This window comes from Salvelinus namaycush, chromosome 5 (genome assembly GCF_016432855.1).
Source record: "Salvelinus namaycush isolate Seneca chromosome 5, SaNama_1.0, whole genome shotgun sequence".
Classification (NCBI taxonomy): Eukaryota; Metazoa; Chordata; class Actinopteri; order Salmoniformes; family Salmonidae; genus Salvelinus; species Salvelinus namaycush.
In genome coordinates this window covers 35097500-35112846 of record NC_052311.1, presented here as the reverse complement: position 1 = coordinate 35112846, position 15347 = coordinate 35097500, and the positions used below count along the sequence as shown (strand labels likewise).

Below are 15347 nucleotides of genomic sequence, written 5' to 3'. Positions count from 1 at the left end.
CAGACAGACAGACAGACAGACAGTGGTGTTGTGCTGGCCCAACTCCCAAGAGCCTATTGGGCTTGGCCTTGGACTCATGAGCAGAGCAAGGACATGATGCCATGTGTGCTACTGCTGTGCCATCCTACTGGCAGCGGGCAGTGGCGGGCACTGCCAGGGCAGGCCATAGGAGCACCATGCCACACTACATTACCCACTGGGTCTTGGCCTCTTCCTCTATATTTAATAATTAACCTGACCTGGCTGTGAGCCTCAGAGTCCACTGGTCCTGCTCTCTCTAGCCTTGTACTGTAATCCAGCTTTGGAACCAAACTGGCACTAGGCAAGCCCTGGGGGCAGGGAAGCTAGTGTCTCCTCTAAGGACCTGACCTGGCTCAGACAAGCTGGACATGTTAGCAAAAGGCTATTGGTCCATGGCACAGAATTTGGGTTAAGTGTGGTAATTTAACACATGGCTCTTTTTCACTGCAGAGTTTCGTGCCACCGCTATGTCCCCGAGCTGATCTCCAAGCTGTCTTGGTCATGCGGCCATATGCCCCCTCACCCTGTCACAGAAAAACACAGTCATCAATGGGGTGTTGACAGAAAAGACACCCATCGTTACCCATCATGTTCAATTTCTGCGGTCCTGTCCAGTGTATCTCCGGTCCTATCATATAACCATGCTTTAGGCTGTAGTGGATGGAGTGTCTTTAGAGGGCTTCAGTAGTGTAGTGTGGCTTTTATTGTGTTATAAAGCTTAGGCCTTTGAGGATCCAATAGCTGAACCAGTAGCGTGACAGAGAAGGTTGAAAGAGTGTGGAAGAATAAGTACGTAGGTGGTGAGAAAGCAAACTGCCTCCTTAAGGCATTTATTGTCAACCGCTAGAGCTGTTACTTTCTCCAGCAGTAAAGTACAGTACGCCCCTGCAACATCTTTAGCTAGTCTAGTGTTGACACTTTCAATAGGGAGAATAAATTGCTTATTATAAAGCATTATGTCAATTTCCTTTGTTCTGCAGTTATCTGTTGTGTTTCATGAAAGGGGAAGGGTTTATTTTTACTCGGATGTCAGATACATTATTCTCTGAATAACATTTTGCCCTAGTACAACAGAGAGAGAGAGGGAGAGAGAGAGAGAGAGAAAGAAAGAGAGAGTGCTTGTGTGTGCATGTGTGTGTTAATATGTTTATAGTATTGTGTATATTAGTGAGCCTCTTTTTACTAGTCTTTACAGTGGTTTGTATGTTGTGACTGGATGTGTGTGTTGGTAGAGTACGCCTGGTTTATGCTGCTCTGCCTGCATCTCAGGGCTGGATGGAGGGAGAGAGGGATAGAGAGAGGCAGATGGTGCTGTGTGATTGATGGGGCTGTCTCCTGCTGTCTGCAGTCTGTGCGGATCTGGGAGTCATGTCAATGACAGGTGGACTCATCTCGTCCAACTCTGTGTCGCCGCTGAGAGAGCCAGTGCCGCGGCGGAGTGCTGAGCAGAGAGAGCACGGGGCCGGGTGTGTGGCTGGCGCCGAACATGAGGCAGAGCACAAGGCTGCTCTTAGCAAAACGATGACAAAAGAAAGCTGCGTCACAGCGCATCAGTGCATTACTCACTCCAGTGGAATGAGATCAGTCCGGGGTCACAGAGGGCTAGGTAGTGCTGCCGGAATATGAGGCTGGATGAGAACAGCTAAAGTAAAGATTTATCTATCACACAATCTATGTTTATGTATAATATATCTTGCCTTCTTTTTCTCTAAATGTTTTTCTTTATATTTTCTCTCTCTCTCTCTCTCTCTCTCTCTCTCTCTCTCTCTCTCTCTCTCTCTCTCTCTTTTTCTCGCTCTCTCTCTCTCTCTGGTACCCAGCATCCCTGTGGCCACGTCTCGGACCACTGACCCGGGCCTCTCCAGCGGTGCCTCGGGCAGCTCCAGCGAATCAGAGAGCAGCTCCGAGTCAGACTCAGATAGTGAGAGCAGCTCCAGTGACAGCGAGTGTAACGGGGCCTCCCGGACCGCCACCCCAGAGGTACAACACAATCACTCCTTACTGTACTGTACCAACCAAGCAGAGTCAGAGTAAAACTAACTGTGCTATCAACCAATACTCAACCAGTGTTATGCCATAGAGGGAAACATGTACCCTATTATTTTAGCCTCCAGAAAGACACAATATTACACTAATACCATCTAATATCCCTAAAACAACATTTTGATCGAGGGGAGAAAACTTCCCATCTACTCTAATATCCCTATAATTTTGATAGGATTAAACTAGGAGACCGTCTTGTTTTAGACCTCCACTGTAGACTTGCATGACACCTAAAGCAGCTAAAGCACCAGGCAGAGTTGTATTCCACAGAGGGGCAGTCTGTTTGACCCGGGTAAATATTTACCACAGTGCATCTGGGCACCCTCTACAGACCGTGTGACTTCCTGTCCACCAGGGAACAGCCAATGGGAACAGCCAGGAGGACCAGGAAACGGCCCTGTCTGTCTTTAGGGATGTCTATTTTCCTCTCAAAGTGCACTCTACTGATGGTTTACTAAAGACTTTCAGGAGGGCCCAGGTGTTTTCCAGCAGCCATGTTAGATTGTTAATGTAGTATTGCTGCAGGTGCTTTTAACTCCAAAATCCCCCTGCCCAGAACAGCTTAAATCCACCACCCCAACTGATGGGATGTAAAGGCTGGGGCTTTCACAGATGAAATAGTGTGGAAGATTAAATTTTATGAATGCTTGCATCAGACTGGAGAGTGTGTGTGTTAGCCCCAGCTTTACACTCGGTGGTTTTAATGCTTCATTCCTTAGTCAATTCATTTCCAGCACTTCCTTTCCGAATGATTTGCTATCATTTAGGAGATCATTCAAGACAGTCTTTATGATTTCATATGAAAGATTTATACTTGTCTAGGGGCATAATGGTAGAAAACAAACGATGTGAGATAGCATGGTTGATGAAAACATGGCACTCAGAGACTGCCGAATGGCGCAAGGAAATTATGGGAGAGCACTACTCAGTCATTCATGAGTTTATGAGAGCCTATTTTAATGGCCGCTTCATCACAAAATGTTGTCATTGGTTTGCGGGTGTCATAATATAACTCTGAAGAGACAATTGAATTATCACATTTTACTTTCATGAGTCAATACAGTGTTTTATGAAGCTACGTAGTCTACTATCAAACCAAACTTGGATCTAACTGTATATTCTTTGTCCTTTCTGCTTTTCTTCTCTCACAGCCTGAACCTCCATCAACAAACAAATGGCAGCTGGATAAATGGCTGAACAAAGTGACCCCACACAACAAAGCACTTATCAATACCCAGCCAGAGAGAGAGAGCCATGGACTCAGCAGCTCCCAGCCTGACCACAGCCAACAGGCCCCAGAGGGCCAGGGCCCGGCCCCAGGGAAGAGCAAGCCTGGCCCCACCGCCCTGCTGGCCCCGACCGACCCCAAGGAACGGGCCCTCCTCAGCCCCATCAGAGAGAAGGCCAAGCCTAAGACTGGACCAAAAGTCTCAGAGGGAAAGGGTTCAAAGGTCAAATCCCCAGCCGTGGTGGCGGTGGAGCCAGCCCCAGCCAGGCGCAGCTTGGGGAAGAAACAGCCGAAGAAAGTGGAGCGCTCGTCCAGCCTGGAGGAACACACCTCCTGGTCCAAGCCCATCAACCCCATCATCAGCACTACCCCCAAGGAGAAGGACCCTCCATCCCTCCTGGAGCAGCCCAAGTCCAGGACCAAGAGCACCAGTGGGAAGACTGCCCCTAGGAAGGAGCCTCGCACCACCACTACCACTACAATTACTCCAGCTCCTCTTCCCCTGGCCCCAGTCCTGGAAAAGAAGAAGCACAGGGGGCCCAGCAAGATCATCCCCAAGTCCAAGGAGTTCATCGAGACGGAGTCTTCGTCATCTGAGTGCCACTCTGAACCAGAGGAGCTGGTCAAGATCCATAACCCTCCCTGTCCAGGACCCAGCAGTCTGCAGACTCTCAAAGCAGCCAAGGACTGCAACAGCAATATCCTGACTGTCAGTAGCCTTACCAGCACCTGCAGCTCTTCCATATCCATCCCAGACCCTGGGGCCATGGACCTCCTAGGGGACCCCCTCTTCTCCTCCGTCCCCATCGTCCAGAACAAACTGCTGTCCCCTCTCAGGGACTTTGAGGACATCAAGTCACTGTGGGTGAAGATCGAGCTGAGCTTCCTGTCTAAGATTCCAGGGCAGGACCCCCCTGAGCCCCCTTCTGTGAAAGTTGAGCCCCGGGAACCACGTGAACCCAGCATTAAGCACAGACGACAGTCCCCCGCCAGTCTTCAGTCTACCCCTGTTGAGAAACCACCTAGCAAGGCCAAGAGGAAACACAAGGCAAGCATAGAATCTTTCTCACTATTTTTTCTCTATTGGTACTGGCTGGTATTGGTTTATAGAATAATGGTTAGAGTGTGTCAATGGAGGAGCAGTGAGAAACGTGTTAGTAGTATGTTCAATTTGGGCCGGTAACCAAAAGGTTGCTGGATCGAATCCCTGAGCTGACAAGGTGAACATCTGTCGTTCTGCCCCTGAGCAAGGCAGTTAACCGACTGTTCCCCAGGCTCCGAAGACGTGGATGTCGATTATGGCAGCCCCCCGCACCTCTCAGATTCAGAGGTGTTGGGTTAAATGCGGAAGACACATTTCGGTTGAATGCATTCTGACCAGGTGTCCCCCTTTCCCTTTCAATGCTAACTGAGCTGTTTGTTTCTGTGTTCCTCAGATGGACCATTGTGACGCTGTCGGCGGAAGCAAGAAGCTACGGTTGGAGAAAGACTCCTTGCTTCTTCCCCCATGCATCTCACCGATACACAACCACAAGAACATTAGCACAAACGAGTAAGTGTCGCCGAACCACTCACAGCAGTACTTACTTACACATCACTATGGTTACCGGATGAGAAAAGGAATGTGTAGAGCATCATGTTATGTAAGTGTTTAGAGGGATGTACATAGTCATTATGGGTGTCCGCAGTGCAGTGGAGGAAAAAGTACCCAATTGTCATACTTGAGTAAAAGTGAAGATACCTTAATAGAACAATGACTCAAGTACAAGTGAAAGTCACCCGGTGAAATTATTTGGTTTTAAATATACAGTACTTTAGTAAAAGTAAACATATCAATCATTTCAAATTGCTTATATTAGCAAAACAAACAGCACAATTGTCTTATTTTTGTATTATTTACAGATAGCCAGGGGCAAACTCCAACACTCAGACATCATTTACAAACGAAGCATTTGTGTTTTGTGAGTCCGCCAGATCAGAGGCAGTAGGGATGACCAGGGATGTTCTCTTGATAAGTGCGTGAATTTAACCATTTTCCTGTCCTGCTAAGAAGACACTTTTGGGTGTCAGGGAAAATGCATGGAGTGAAAAGTACATCATTTTCTTTAGGAATGTAGTGAAGTAAAAGTAGTCAAAAATATAAAAAGTAAAATAAAGTACAGATACCCCCAAAAAATACTTAAGTAGTACTTTAAAGTATTTTTACTTAAGTACTTTACACCACTGCCACAGTGTAATTACAGGCTGTTATATTTCCTAAGTGTATGGTAGTACTGTATGTGTTGTGAATGGCTACATCCTCAGGCAAGGTCCAACCAGTGTAGATCCTCCTCAGAGAGCAGGCCGGGACATACAGGAGAAGTGAGGTTGCTCCCCTACACATTTATCTTTAGCTATTGTGAGCTCTCTCTACAGTGTCCTGTGTCCTCCAGCATTAAGGTAACGTGACACTGACAAGAGAGCTAATGCTAATTTTAGATATTCAATTAGTGCTGCAGAGACCTACTGCTCGATGAAGGGACGCTGGTGACAAGGGTCAGGGGGTTGAGCAGAATGAGTCTGGAGGACGGAGTGTCCACTGAGCTTCACCACTAATCACTACACATATCTTTAATATGATTACCTGAGCTATGATATATGAGCTGGCACTGGTATCTAGTGCAGAAATGCTGAACCCTTTGGTCTGGGCTGAAATATGACCTGCCTAGTAGCCTTTAAATCAAATCAAAGCAAATCTTCACCCTTTTAATCAGATTGGCCTCAAAATGAGCAGAACCCCGGTCGGTCCATTTATGGCATTAATAAAAAGCATCTTTGCTCAGATTGGAGAGTAAAGATGCTTTTTATTAATGCTGTAAACGGACCGACCGGGATTCTGCTCATTTTCAGGCTCATAAAACAAGACAAAATATGCTGCTGTTCAAAAATAACCTGAGGAACATAATCCTAATTAGGTTTTCTGACTGCATTTTCCCTGTTAGTGCTTTAGGCGCTCTTGTGCTAGCGAAGCATTTTTTTTCTCGTATATCAAATCCCCATGAGTTTAGGGAAAGGGAGGCGAAATAATCTATTGTTGCAAACAATGTGAGAAATATAGTAGCAGGTTTCTCGCTACTACTGTACGTCCTTGGTGGTTTTTAAAGTCCTTATTGACTTTGAGGAAGGGAAAGTATTCAAGGCAACTTCTCCACCTGCCTCTTATCTGTTAACATAGAGAACACTATTGTTAACAGAAGCCCCATGTGGGCACACACAGCTATACCGAGAGAAACCACCTGGATACAGACTGCAGTCTGCTGTGTTCCCCTGTGAGGGGCCAGGCTCCTGGAGCAGGAGTGGATATTAGAAGGACTGTAAATCTAAGCAAAAGTGCTTTCTGTCATAACAAACTGCCTTTCCACTGCCTGATCAATCAATATTTTGACCCGTCAGTGCACTACAGGGCTATTTATAGGCCTATTTCTGGGCTGCGTCCTTAGAGGGTCAGAGGGACTGGGAAAAAAATGAAACAGTTCTATGGTTTTATACCTTCTTTTTTTTAACCCAAAACCAAGTGAAAATTATATGTTGAAGTTATATTAAATATCATTGATCTACTCATGTACTGTTTTTATTGTAATTGAAGTCTCCAAAATGCATTACCACCATAACCTTCTATAATAATAATGCCTTCGCTATAATGCCTTAGCGCTAATGCTGCGTTTGATTTAGCCTTATAATAAAAACAGAAATAATCACTCATTCTAACAAACAGAATATTCTGTCTAAGGCCAGCTGTTTTCTTTGAGCCCTGTACATAATGTCTATCCTTCCCAATTTTACAAATGCCTTAAACAGTCAAGTAATTTCTAAATTATTTTCATCCATCTACCACTTTGATGACATTAGACATGAGATTTGCTGGCATTTCAAAGGCTGTGAGAACTTGCCGTCCCTCTCCAGTATTGTAGTGAATAACATGGAATGACAGCAACAGAGAGAGGGAGCAGGCCAAGCAATGTTCTTCTTTTATGTCCGTTTCGATAACAGTTTATTTAAAGGGTGTCTACATACGGATGTCATAACACTTCATAAACCATACATAAGCATTTCATAAATGTTCCTGTATGTGTCTTTGCCCAGCTCTCTGAGGAAACAGCCCAGGAAGAGAGAGGAGAAGCGAGAGCTGCTGCCTCCCCTGCTTTCTCCGCTCTCCGACGAACCCCCTATACGCCAGCGCAGGACCAGCGAGTGTTCCTCCTTCAGCCAGGAGGGCGGTGCTAGCAGCGCCACCAGCACCTTATTGCTACCCACCCTCAGCTGCTCTCTGCCCAACTTCTCCTCCTCATCCTCCTCTTCCTCACACAAGCACCGCAGCAAAGGAGAGAGCAAATCCTTCTCACGTTCCAAGACAAGCAGTGTAAGTAGGGGAAAGCGGATCATGATGAAACTAGCAAAAATGTATACTGTAGTTGTTCTTGGGCATTAAGATACAGTATTGTAAAATATTATTTAAAACTGTCGTATTGCTATCATTAATTACTGAGCAATTTTGGGGTTTATTGTTTTTTTGGATGGTTTATTATTTTAAAGTATGATACTTTTGCATCCGCTCTCGTTTGCTAATAAAATATGTCTTCTATAATTTGTTGTGTAGAGAAGTTCGTAGATGAGGCTGTTGCTGGAGATTATTTCTTTGCTCCAGCAACTACCACTATTTCCTGTGTTTTTGCAAATCTAATGACCCTTTGGAGGGATTTAAAAACAGCCTTGAAGAGAAGAAAATGGATCCCACGTGCTGAATATGTTTAAAGCCAGGACATAGAAAAAATACACGGTCACAACGTAGTAACAGCAGTCCAAATCACCAGGATGAATCATTACAGTATTATTACACTTACTGCTGGATGCCAATTATCATATTAATTGGCCCTGCCATCTCACAGGAGGAAGATACCCATAGCAAGCCGTCTGGCAGTTTCCATGGCAACGGTCACTCCGATTCTGACGTTTGGTCCAACCCGTCATCTCTGTCCATGGACCACATGGAGCCTAGAAGGCCCAAGCTAACGTTCAATAACACGTATGTATGAATAACTAACTAACTTCTCCAAACACTCCAAAAACACCCTTTTTTCCCCCCGAATGCACAGCCATGTCATTTTAATGTCATGATGCATGTACTCATTTAAGTCTCAAACATGATTAAAATGTCACCGCATTTTGAAGCATTTGTGGGATGTGATTACAGAGTTAAGTTCCTCTATGTGTATAATTCAAAATGAAACATATATAACATGTGGAGGACAACTACAACATGAACAACTGCAGTCCAGGCAGTTGCAGCAAAGTGGCAAACACATTTTTCTGTCACTGATCTGTTTGTATTTCTAACATACTGTAAGACTAACCAAAGTCTCACTGTAATTGTTATCCACAGAGTTCACAACGCAGACTACTGCATGCAAGAAGCCAAGAAACTAAAGCACAAAGCAGATGCACTGGTAAGCTGCTGTTTTATTACAGTTCAAAACAGCACCTGAAAATGTATTACAAACATTTAATTCAGCATTTACTTCGATAGAGATATATTACACAAACGAAATTGTTCTTCTTCCTTAGATTGTATTTTGTCTGAGCCAGGCAATAAACACACTCTGTTTTAGTCAGTCACGTGACATCACAAATATGAATAGCAACAGAGACCAGTGTGATAATACCATTATCAAATACATGCCAATGTGCCATTAGCAAGCAGCAGCTCTTACTGAGCCTATTAGAGAATAAGTATTCCTGCTGAATAGCTCTTATTAACAGACAGACACTGGTCTTAGCTGAAGAATGCTAGTAGGTGTGCAGAGGATAGAGTAGAGCCCTTGTTGAGACCTGTAGCCTTTTCTAAGTGAGGATGTGTGATCTATCACAAAAGGAGCTCTTACACACCTCTTCAATGTCCTCAAAGAGGGGCTTGGGCCTAGGCGACGGGCGTGATTTACCAACACACTCATAGGGCCCTAATAATTGGATTCCAGCAATTATCTCCCCAGACATTGTCCTTTATCGAAAGTTACATCCACTTGGGCATAAATCTGATCTGCGAGGTAAAGCCAGCCATGAATACAAAGTGAAGGGAATTGATTGCCCTTGTTACATGACTGTAATCGTTGAGCTGTAATGAATCTTCCACCAGCCCGGTCGTATGTGGTAAAAGGGGCTTACTTAAAATGGATAGAACCTGCTTAAGAGGTGCTTTCAGTGGAGAGTGGTGTGTAAATCTATTTTATTTTACACTCATGTGCATTTATGAGTCATATGCCTATTATTTGTTGTCTGCACTTTGGGGTTTGTATTTTGGCTCCGTGTGCATATATATACTTTTTTTGTCCAGAAAATAGAAAAATATCAAAAGAATGTTCCCCGAACATTAATGTGACATTGTTATTTTTCCTTCTGATTAAATCTGCTTATTATCTGTTTTCACAAGAGCTTTGAAGCTTTGGGAAATGATTCAAAATGAGGAGAATCATTTGTGGCCGTGTAGTGTTGTGAACCTAATGCTGATCTTATTCAATGTTTCCATTGTTTCTTCACAGATGGAGAAGTTTGGCAAAGCCATTAACTATACTGATGGGGCGCTGTCGTTCATCGAGTGTGGCAACGCCATGGAGCGGGATCCGCTAGAGGCCAAGTCTCCATACACTATGTACTCTGAGACGGTTGAACTCATCAGGTCTGTGTCCCCACCAATGTGTCTCTCCCTCCCACCCCCGCTCAGGCCAGGTATCCCCACCTGCCCTCAGTGAAAATGAGCATCATTATGTCCATCGCTAATCCAGTCTACCCCACAAGTCAAGGCAATTAGCGGCCCTCATTTTATTAATGGCAGTGAAAATGAAAATAGATGGACCTTGTAGCTCATCATTCTACCCAGGGATTCATGCATGGCTGATTGAAATCTTTTCTTCAAAAACTATTAGACACAGAAAATGACACAAGGCCGGTCATTCTATGGAACGTCCCCTGGCTTTATGGATATTGAGTCATGCTCTTTTTTTGTTATTTGAATTGAAATGAATTAATTATGAAAAGGAAGAATATTTGAATATGATCTATGTTTTTGTCTGTTCTGCTTTTGAAGGTATGCCATGAGGTTAAAGAACTTTACAAGTCACTCAGCAACTGTAGCCGAGAAGAAATTAGCTGTGTTGTGGTGAGTTTTCTTTTCGCTCTGCTGTTTCTGGATGTGAAACCTGTGTTTGTGTGTGTGTGTGTGTGCGTGTGCGTGTGCGTGTGCGTGTGCGTGTGCTTCTGTGTGTCTGATGACTGAATGGTGGTTGAAGGAGACCTAACATTGCACTGATGGATGTGATGACGGACTACAAACTCTAGCCTGTGTGGGCATTTGGGTTGATTTCAGAAAATCCAGCCGGCTTCCAAACCCGTTAGATGCTCAATCCGCCGCTTCACTCAAACACAATTTAAATCTCCACTCAGCCATCACTCCCCGACAATCGGATGGATATTGAAGGGAGCTTTAAAACACTGCAAAAGCACTTAATCAGCTTAAAGTGGATCATTATTCTTGTATTTCATTAAGCTATTAAGGGATAATGAAAGATTTCCTGGCAGCAGGCAGCAGCCTATAAACATATACAGTTCGCCACACTGCTACAGGGGAGATGAAGGAAAAACTATATGCTGCCTGTCATATGGATTGTATAATCTGAGCAGAATGTTATGGTTAGAATGTTATGGTTAGACTCTCAGACTTAGCAGTGCAGACAGTGATGAGCGTAGGAGTGAGATTCCCAGGTCATATTTCCTGTTAGTACACCGTTCAGACATCATTAGGGATTATTTTCAAATATTTGACACTGGCTGACATGATCCATCCATTTATAATCTGTTTTAGAGGGCAAAGTGTGTGTGCGTGCGTGTGTGCGTGCGTGCGTATGAGCGTGTGTGTGTGTGCGCACGTGTATGTACTGTACATACTGATGTGGTTTAGAATAGGGGAAACAAGGAAGCAGTGTACTGCAGTGATGGCTTATTAATGCCTGAGTGTTAGTGTCATGTCGTGGGGTGGTGCATATGTCCAAAGCATCTGGTGTCTGGCGAGCAGCACACTGTTGAAAGGTCAGCCCCCCCCATGGCACTGAGGCTGGATCTGCAGACCAAAGGTCCCTGGCAGGGAAGCTACTGGGATCTGATTTACTAGGCTGCAGCCTCTGTTTTCTAGCCTTTATTTTCAAGCTATTAGAGAGATAGAGTTTGATGACAACAAGATTATTTAGTCATGCATCATGGATATGCAAAGTTAATTAGTTAGAAAACACTTTTTCCTTATTGTTATTCTTTTATTATCTTCTTGTGCTTAATGGTCATAAGTAATACGAATATATGTAATGTTGTCAATGCTAGATACACGGTATAAGATCCAGTATTTCATGTTAATGTTATTCTTTTCTTAACTCCATAGCAATCGCTGTTTATCCCTCCTGTACTTGAGAATGTTCAAATTGAAGAAGGACCATGCAGTAAAGTATTCCCGTTCCCTAATGGAGTATTTCAAGGTAACTAACTCCTAACTTCTAATTCTAACATCTAGGAGTAGAAGAAGCACAGTAGAACACGTAAAGCCAATTAAGATTTCTAAATGTAATATATATTTGTGTTGAGTTGTGTATACTCATTAGTTCTGCATGTTGGTTATTAAAAGCCATACATTTTTTTCCAATTAGTGTGCAAATTAACTTTATCAATGATCTCCATACATTGTGTGTGTTTAAGCCTGTTTTAATTAAGTATGTTGCATATTATTCTAGTGGAGCTTTTTGAGATGCATTAATAGATTTTCTAAGCTATGCAATATGTTTGTATAGTAGAGCTGCAAAATATAATGCTCTCACAAACCTCTTCCATTCCAGAAAAGTTCCCAAGCACCTTCGCCATGGGGAGCCAATGGAAAGTGAGTTACATTTCACCTCAGTCATCTCATGTTGCATCACAATCCTTTCTTTATATGAGATCTTTCCCAGAACAGAACAATGTATGTGCCTACTCCTGGCCAAGCAACAAGCTAAGCCTCTCAGATGGTGACTGCTTTGTTCAGACAATGGCCACGACAGACAGAGCCTCTGTCACTGTGACTTCCAGCTTCTAGCACATCACACTGGTGGCATGAGATGAGCGCACTGCTTCACTGTTTTTCTGGATGCTCCATGGCAACTGAACCTAGCTGATCCACCCTGTGCGTTTGGGTTTGGGTTCGTAGCTTACCATGGCGCTACCGTGGGGCTTGTCAATGTGTCTGGGAGTTGGCGGTGAGCCATCCTCTGTGTGTGACTGTGAGCTCCTTTAGCCTGTCTTTTCCAGGGCTGGGATCTAGCCCTCAGCCACAGCACTGACCGGCCCTGCTGTTCTGCTGTGAGATGAGCTGTCAGAAGCAATTAGCCTCAGATCCTACTGGCTCCTAGGACTCCTGCAGTCGCCTCCAGTTCACCATGGTCACATTAGCCACAAACTGGCCTTCTTAATCCGCTTGGGTTAGCTCCGCTACCTGCTGCAACTGTAATCAACATTAGATTCCACTATGCTCTGGCCTCCTTTCCCACAGTTTGTTTGTTCTGTCCTTGACAATCATGAATCTTTTTTCCCCTTATTTTCTTTTTTTTCCTTCAAGGGTTTATTTATTTGAGGAAAAGACTCAACCTGCTAGAGAGGGAGCCGAGAGAGGCAAACTGTTGACAGGGAACATAATTTAACTTCACGGGGCGAGCGCCTTTCAATTTAGTGTTGAATTACAGGACCTGGAGCCTGATTGTTTGGGTTTGGCACTAAAAGACTGATAAATATGTCCTCTGATTGATGGCTGAAGCAGGCTGACAGAAAATCAAGCCGTGATTGTCAAGCTGAGAAAGCCCCAGTTTGCTGTTCATACAGTTCAAATCAGCATTAGTGATTAAGCCTGACGAAGAGTGGTTAAGCCTGACGAAATAACATGTATTGGCTAAATGTAAACCTACCCAGTTCAAATCTCCCTGATCAGTCTCCCTGGGTCAGAAAGCTAAGAAGGGAAAAACCTCTCAAAGGGGAAATGTCCTCATTGTGATCTCACGTTACTCCCTGTAGATATAATTCACGTTACTCCCTGTATATACAGTATGTAATACCTGAGTTGATAGTGTCCTAAACATTACAAGCCAGTATGAGGAATAGTATTTGTGAAGCTGCCATAGCTTATCAATGTCTCCACTATCTTTTTTCTTCGTGTCTGTAAGTAGCCATTTTAAGGATTTCAAAAAGCATGGGGCTTAAACTTAACCCTGGTGTCCGGTGGTTGTACAGTACAGTATTATCTCTGTGGTGGAGCCCTGAACTTTCACCTCTAACCTCTAACCCCTGTATTGTCTCTCTGCCTTCCCAGGAGCACAGGCACCCCGTCGCCCTTGTCTCTGAGTCCCTCCCCAGTCAGTTCGGTGAGCAGCAGTACGGGCCCTGGCCTTGCGGGCTCCTGTCCCTCCGGTGCCTCCAGCAACGTGGCCATCCCCCAGCGCATCCATCATATGGCCGCTAGCCACGTCAACATCACCAACAACATCCTCCGCAGCTACGAGCACTGGGACACGGCAGAGAAGCTCGCCACAGAGAGCCAAGGTACTAGAGACTGGACACAACACAACACAGCTTCTCTCTGTTTTAGAACAGGATGTTTGGATTGGAGCTGTAGTATTAGCCGCAATGGCAGATTGTATATAGTAGTAGCATAAATTGTACTGTTGTAATCGTAGGGGATGTATCAGTAATAGTTTCATACAACAGTGACCTCACTTTTGATATGCTATCCTATATTTTTCTTAATTACATGCATCTCCATTCATGTTCAACCTTTTTTCATTGTACACAGTCATTATAAATGACTAATTATTCCTAACTGTTAGGAACCACGATCCTTTTATCACCCTCAGGATGGTCTCTTTATGTACTCATGTATTCTGCATTATTTGTATTAGATGTGGAGAATAGATGAACCCTTTACATTTACTGTCATCAGTGAGTGAATGTAGAGAGAGAGAGACCACCAGAGATGTTGAGGACACCCCCCTCTGACTGTGTGCATGGAGGGTTTGATGTGTCGTGTCTCTGTCATTTCCCATCCGTTATCTGAGCCTAGCTGATTAAAGGGACATGTTACGTGGTTGTGTGAGGCGAGAGCTCTCTCTCTCTCTCTCGCAGCCTCAGAAGTACCCCATTAGAAGTTGATCTGACCCTCTCCTCCTCTCTGTCGACACCCATAACGGGCTCAATTAGAGTCTGTTGGATGGTGTCTTTGGTGGAAATGAGACAGGAATTGGCAGTTATGACACCATAAAGCCTAGGTGGGCCTTTCAGCAAAATACTGATCACCAGAGCTGTTACTTTTAGGATTGAGCCATTCCAGGACTCAGTCACTCACTGTTTATTAGGAGGAAAGAGAGGAATGGACAACAGACTGCATAAATGTGAGCCTTCATTATGCTATTACACTTGTCAGTCTTTGTCTTACACACACACACACACACACTCACACACACACACACACACACACACACACACACACACACACACACACACACACACACACACACACACACACCCTCACTCACTCTCACTTTCATTCACCCTCTTTCCCCTTCCTTTCCTTCTACAGAGTTCTTTCAGGAGCTGGACTCGACGATGGAACCGTTGAGCCAACACAGCAGCATGACAGAACTGGTGCGCTACATACGCCAAGGACTGCACTGGCTACGGATAGAGGCCCACATGTTATAGTGCTGCTGGAACTAGAACTGAACTGTCTGCCACTGTCTGTCTGTCTGTCTGTATCACACATCTATCACTACCTCTACGAGCCAGCATCCCCAGCAACCCCCAGTCTCCAGCCATCTGACTCCAGCCCCAAGGGCCCCCACCACACTCTGCCAGACAGAAAGCCCCACTGACTGTCAACTCTCTGTGGTCAGAGGTCATCATGATGAGGTCATCATCAGCTCTACTGCACAGTCTTGTCTCTCAATACAAAGTTGACATTTCTGTT

At 44.6% G+C, this 15347-nt stretch overlaps 1 protein-coding gene across 1 annotated transcript; it reads left to right on the top strand.

Annotated features, from left to right (window-relative positions):
• Nucleotides 1-1389: 1389 nt before the first annotated feature.
• On the top strand, nucleotides 1390-15082 carry LOC120047091 (AF4/FMR2 family member 2-like). Its single transcript, XM_038992634.1, has 13 exons — nucleotides 1390-1487; nucleotides 1842-2001; nucleotides 3216-4340; nucleotides 4729-4844; nucleotides 7415-7691; nucleotides 8218-8354; nucleotides 8712-8775; nucleotides 9865-10001; nucleotides 10410-10481; nucleotides 11751-11844; nucleotides 12199-12239; nucleotides 13698-13927; nucleotides 14961-15082. Exons 1-13 carry the CDS (start codon nucleotides 1390-1392, stop codon nucleotides 15080-15082), a joined length of 2673 nt encoding a protein of 890 aa, XP_038848562.1.
• Nucleotides 15083-15347: the final 265 nt, after the last annotated feature.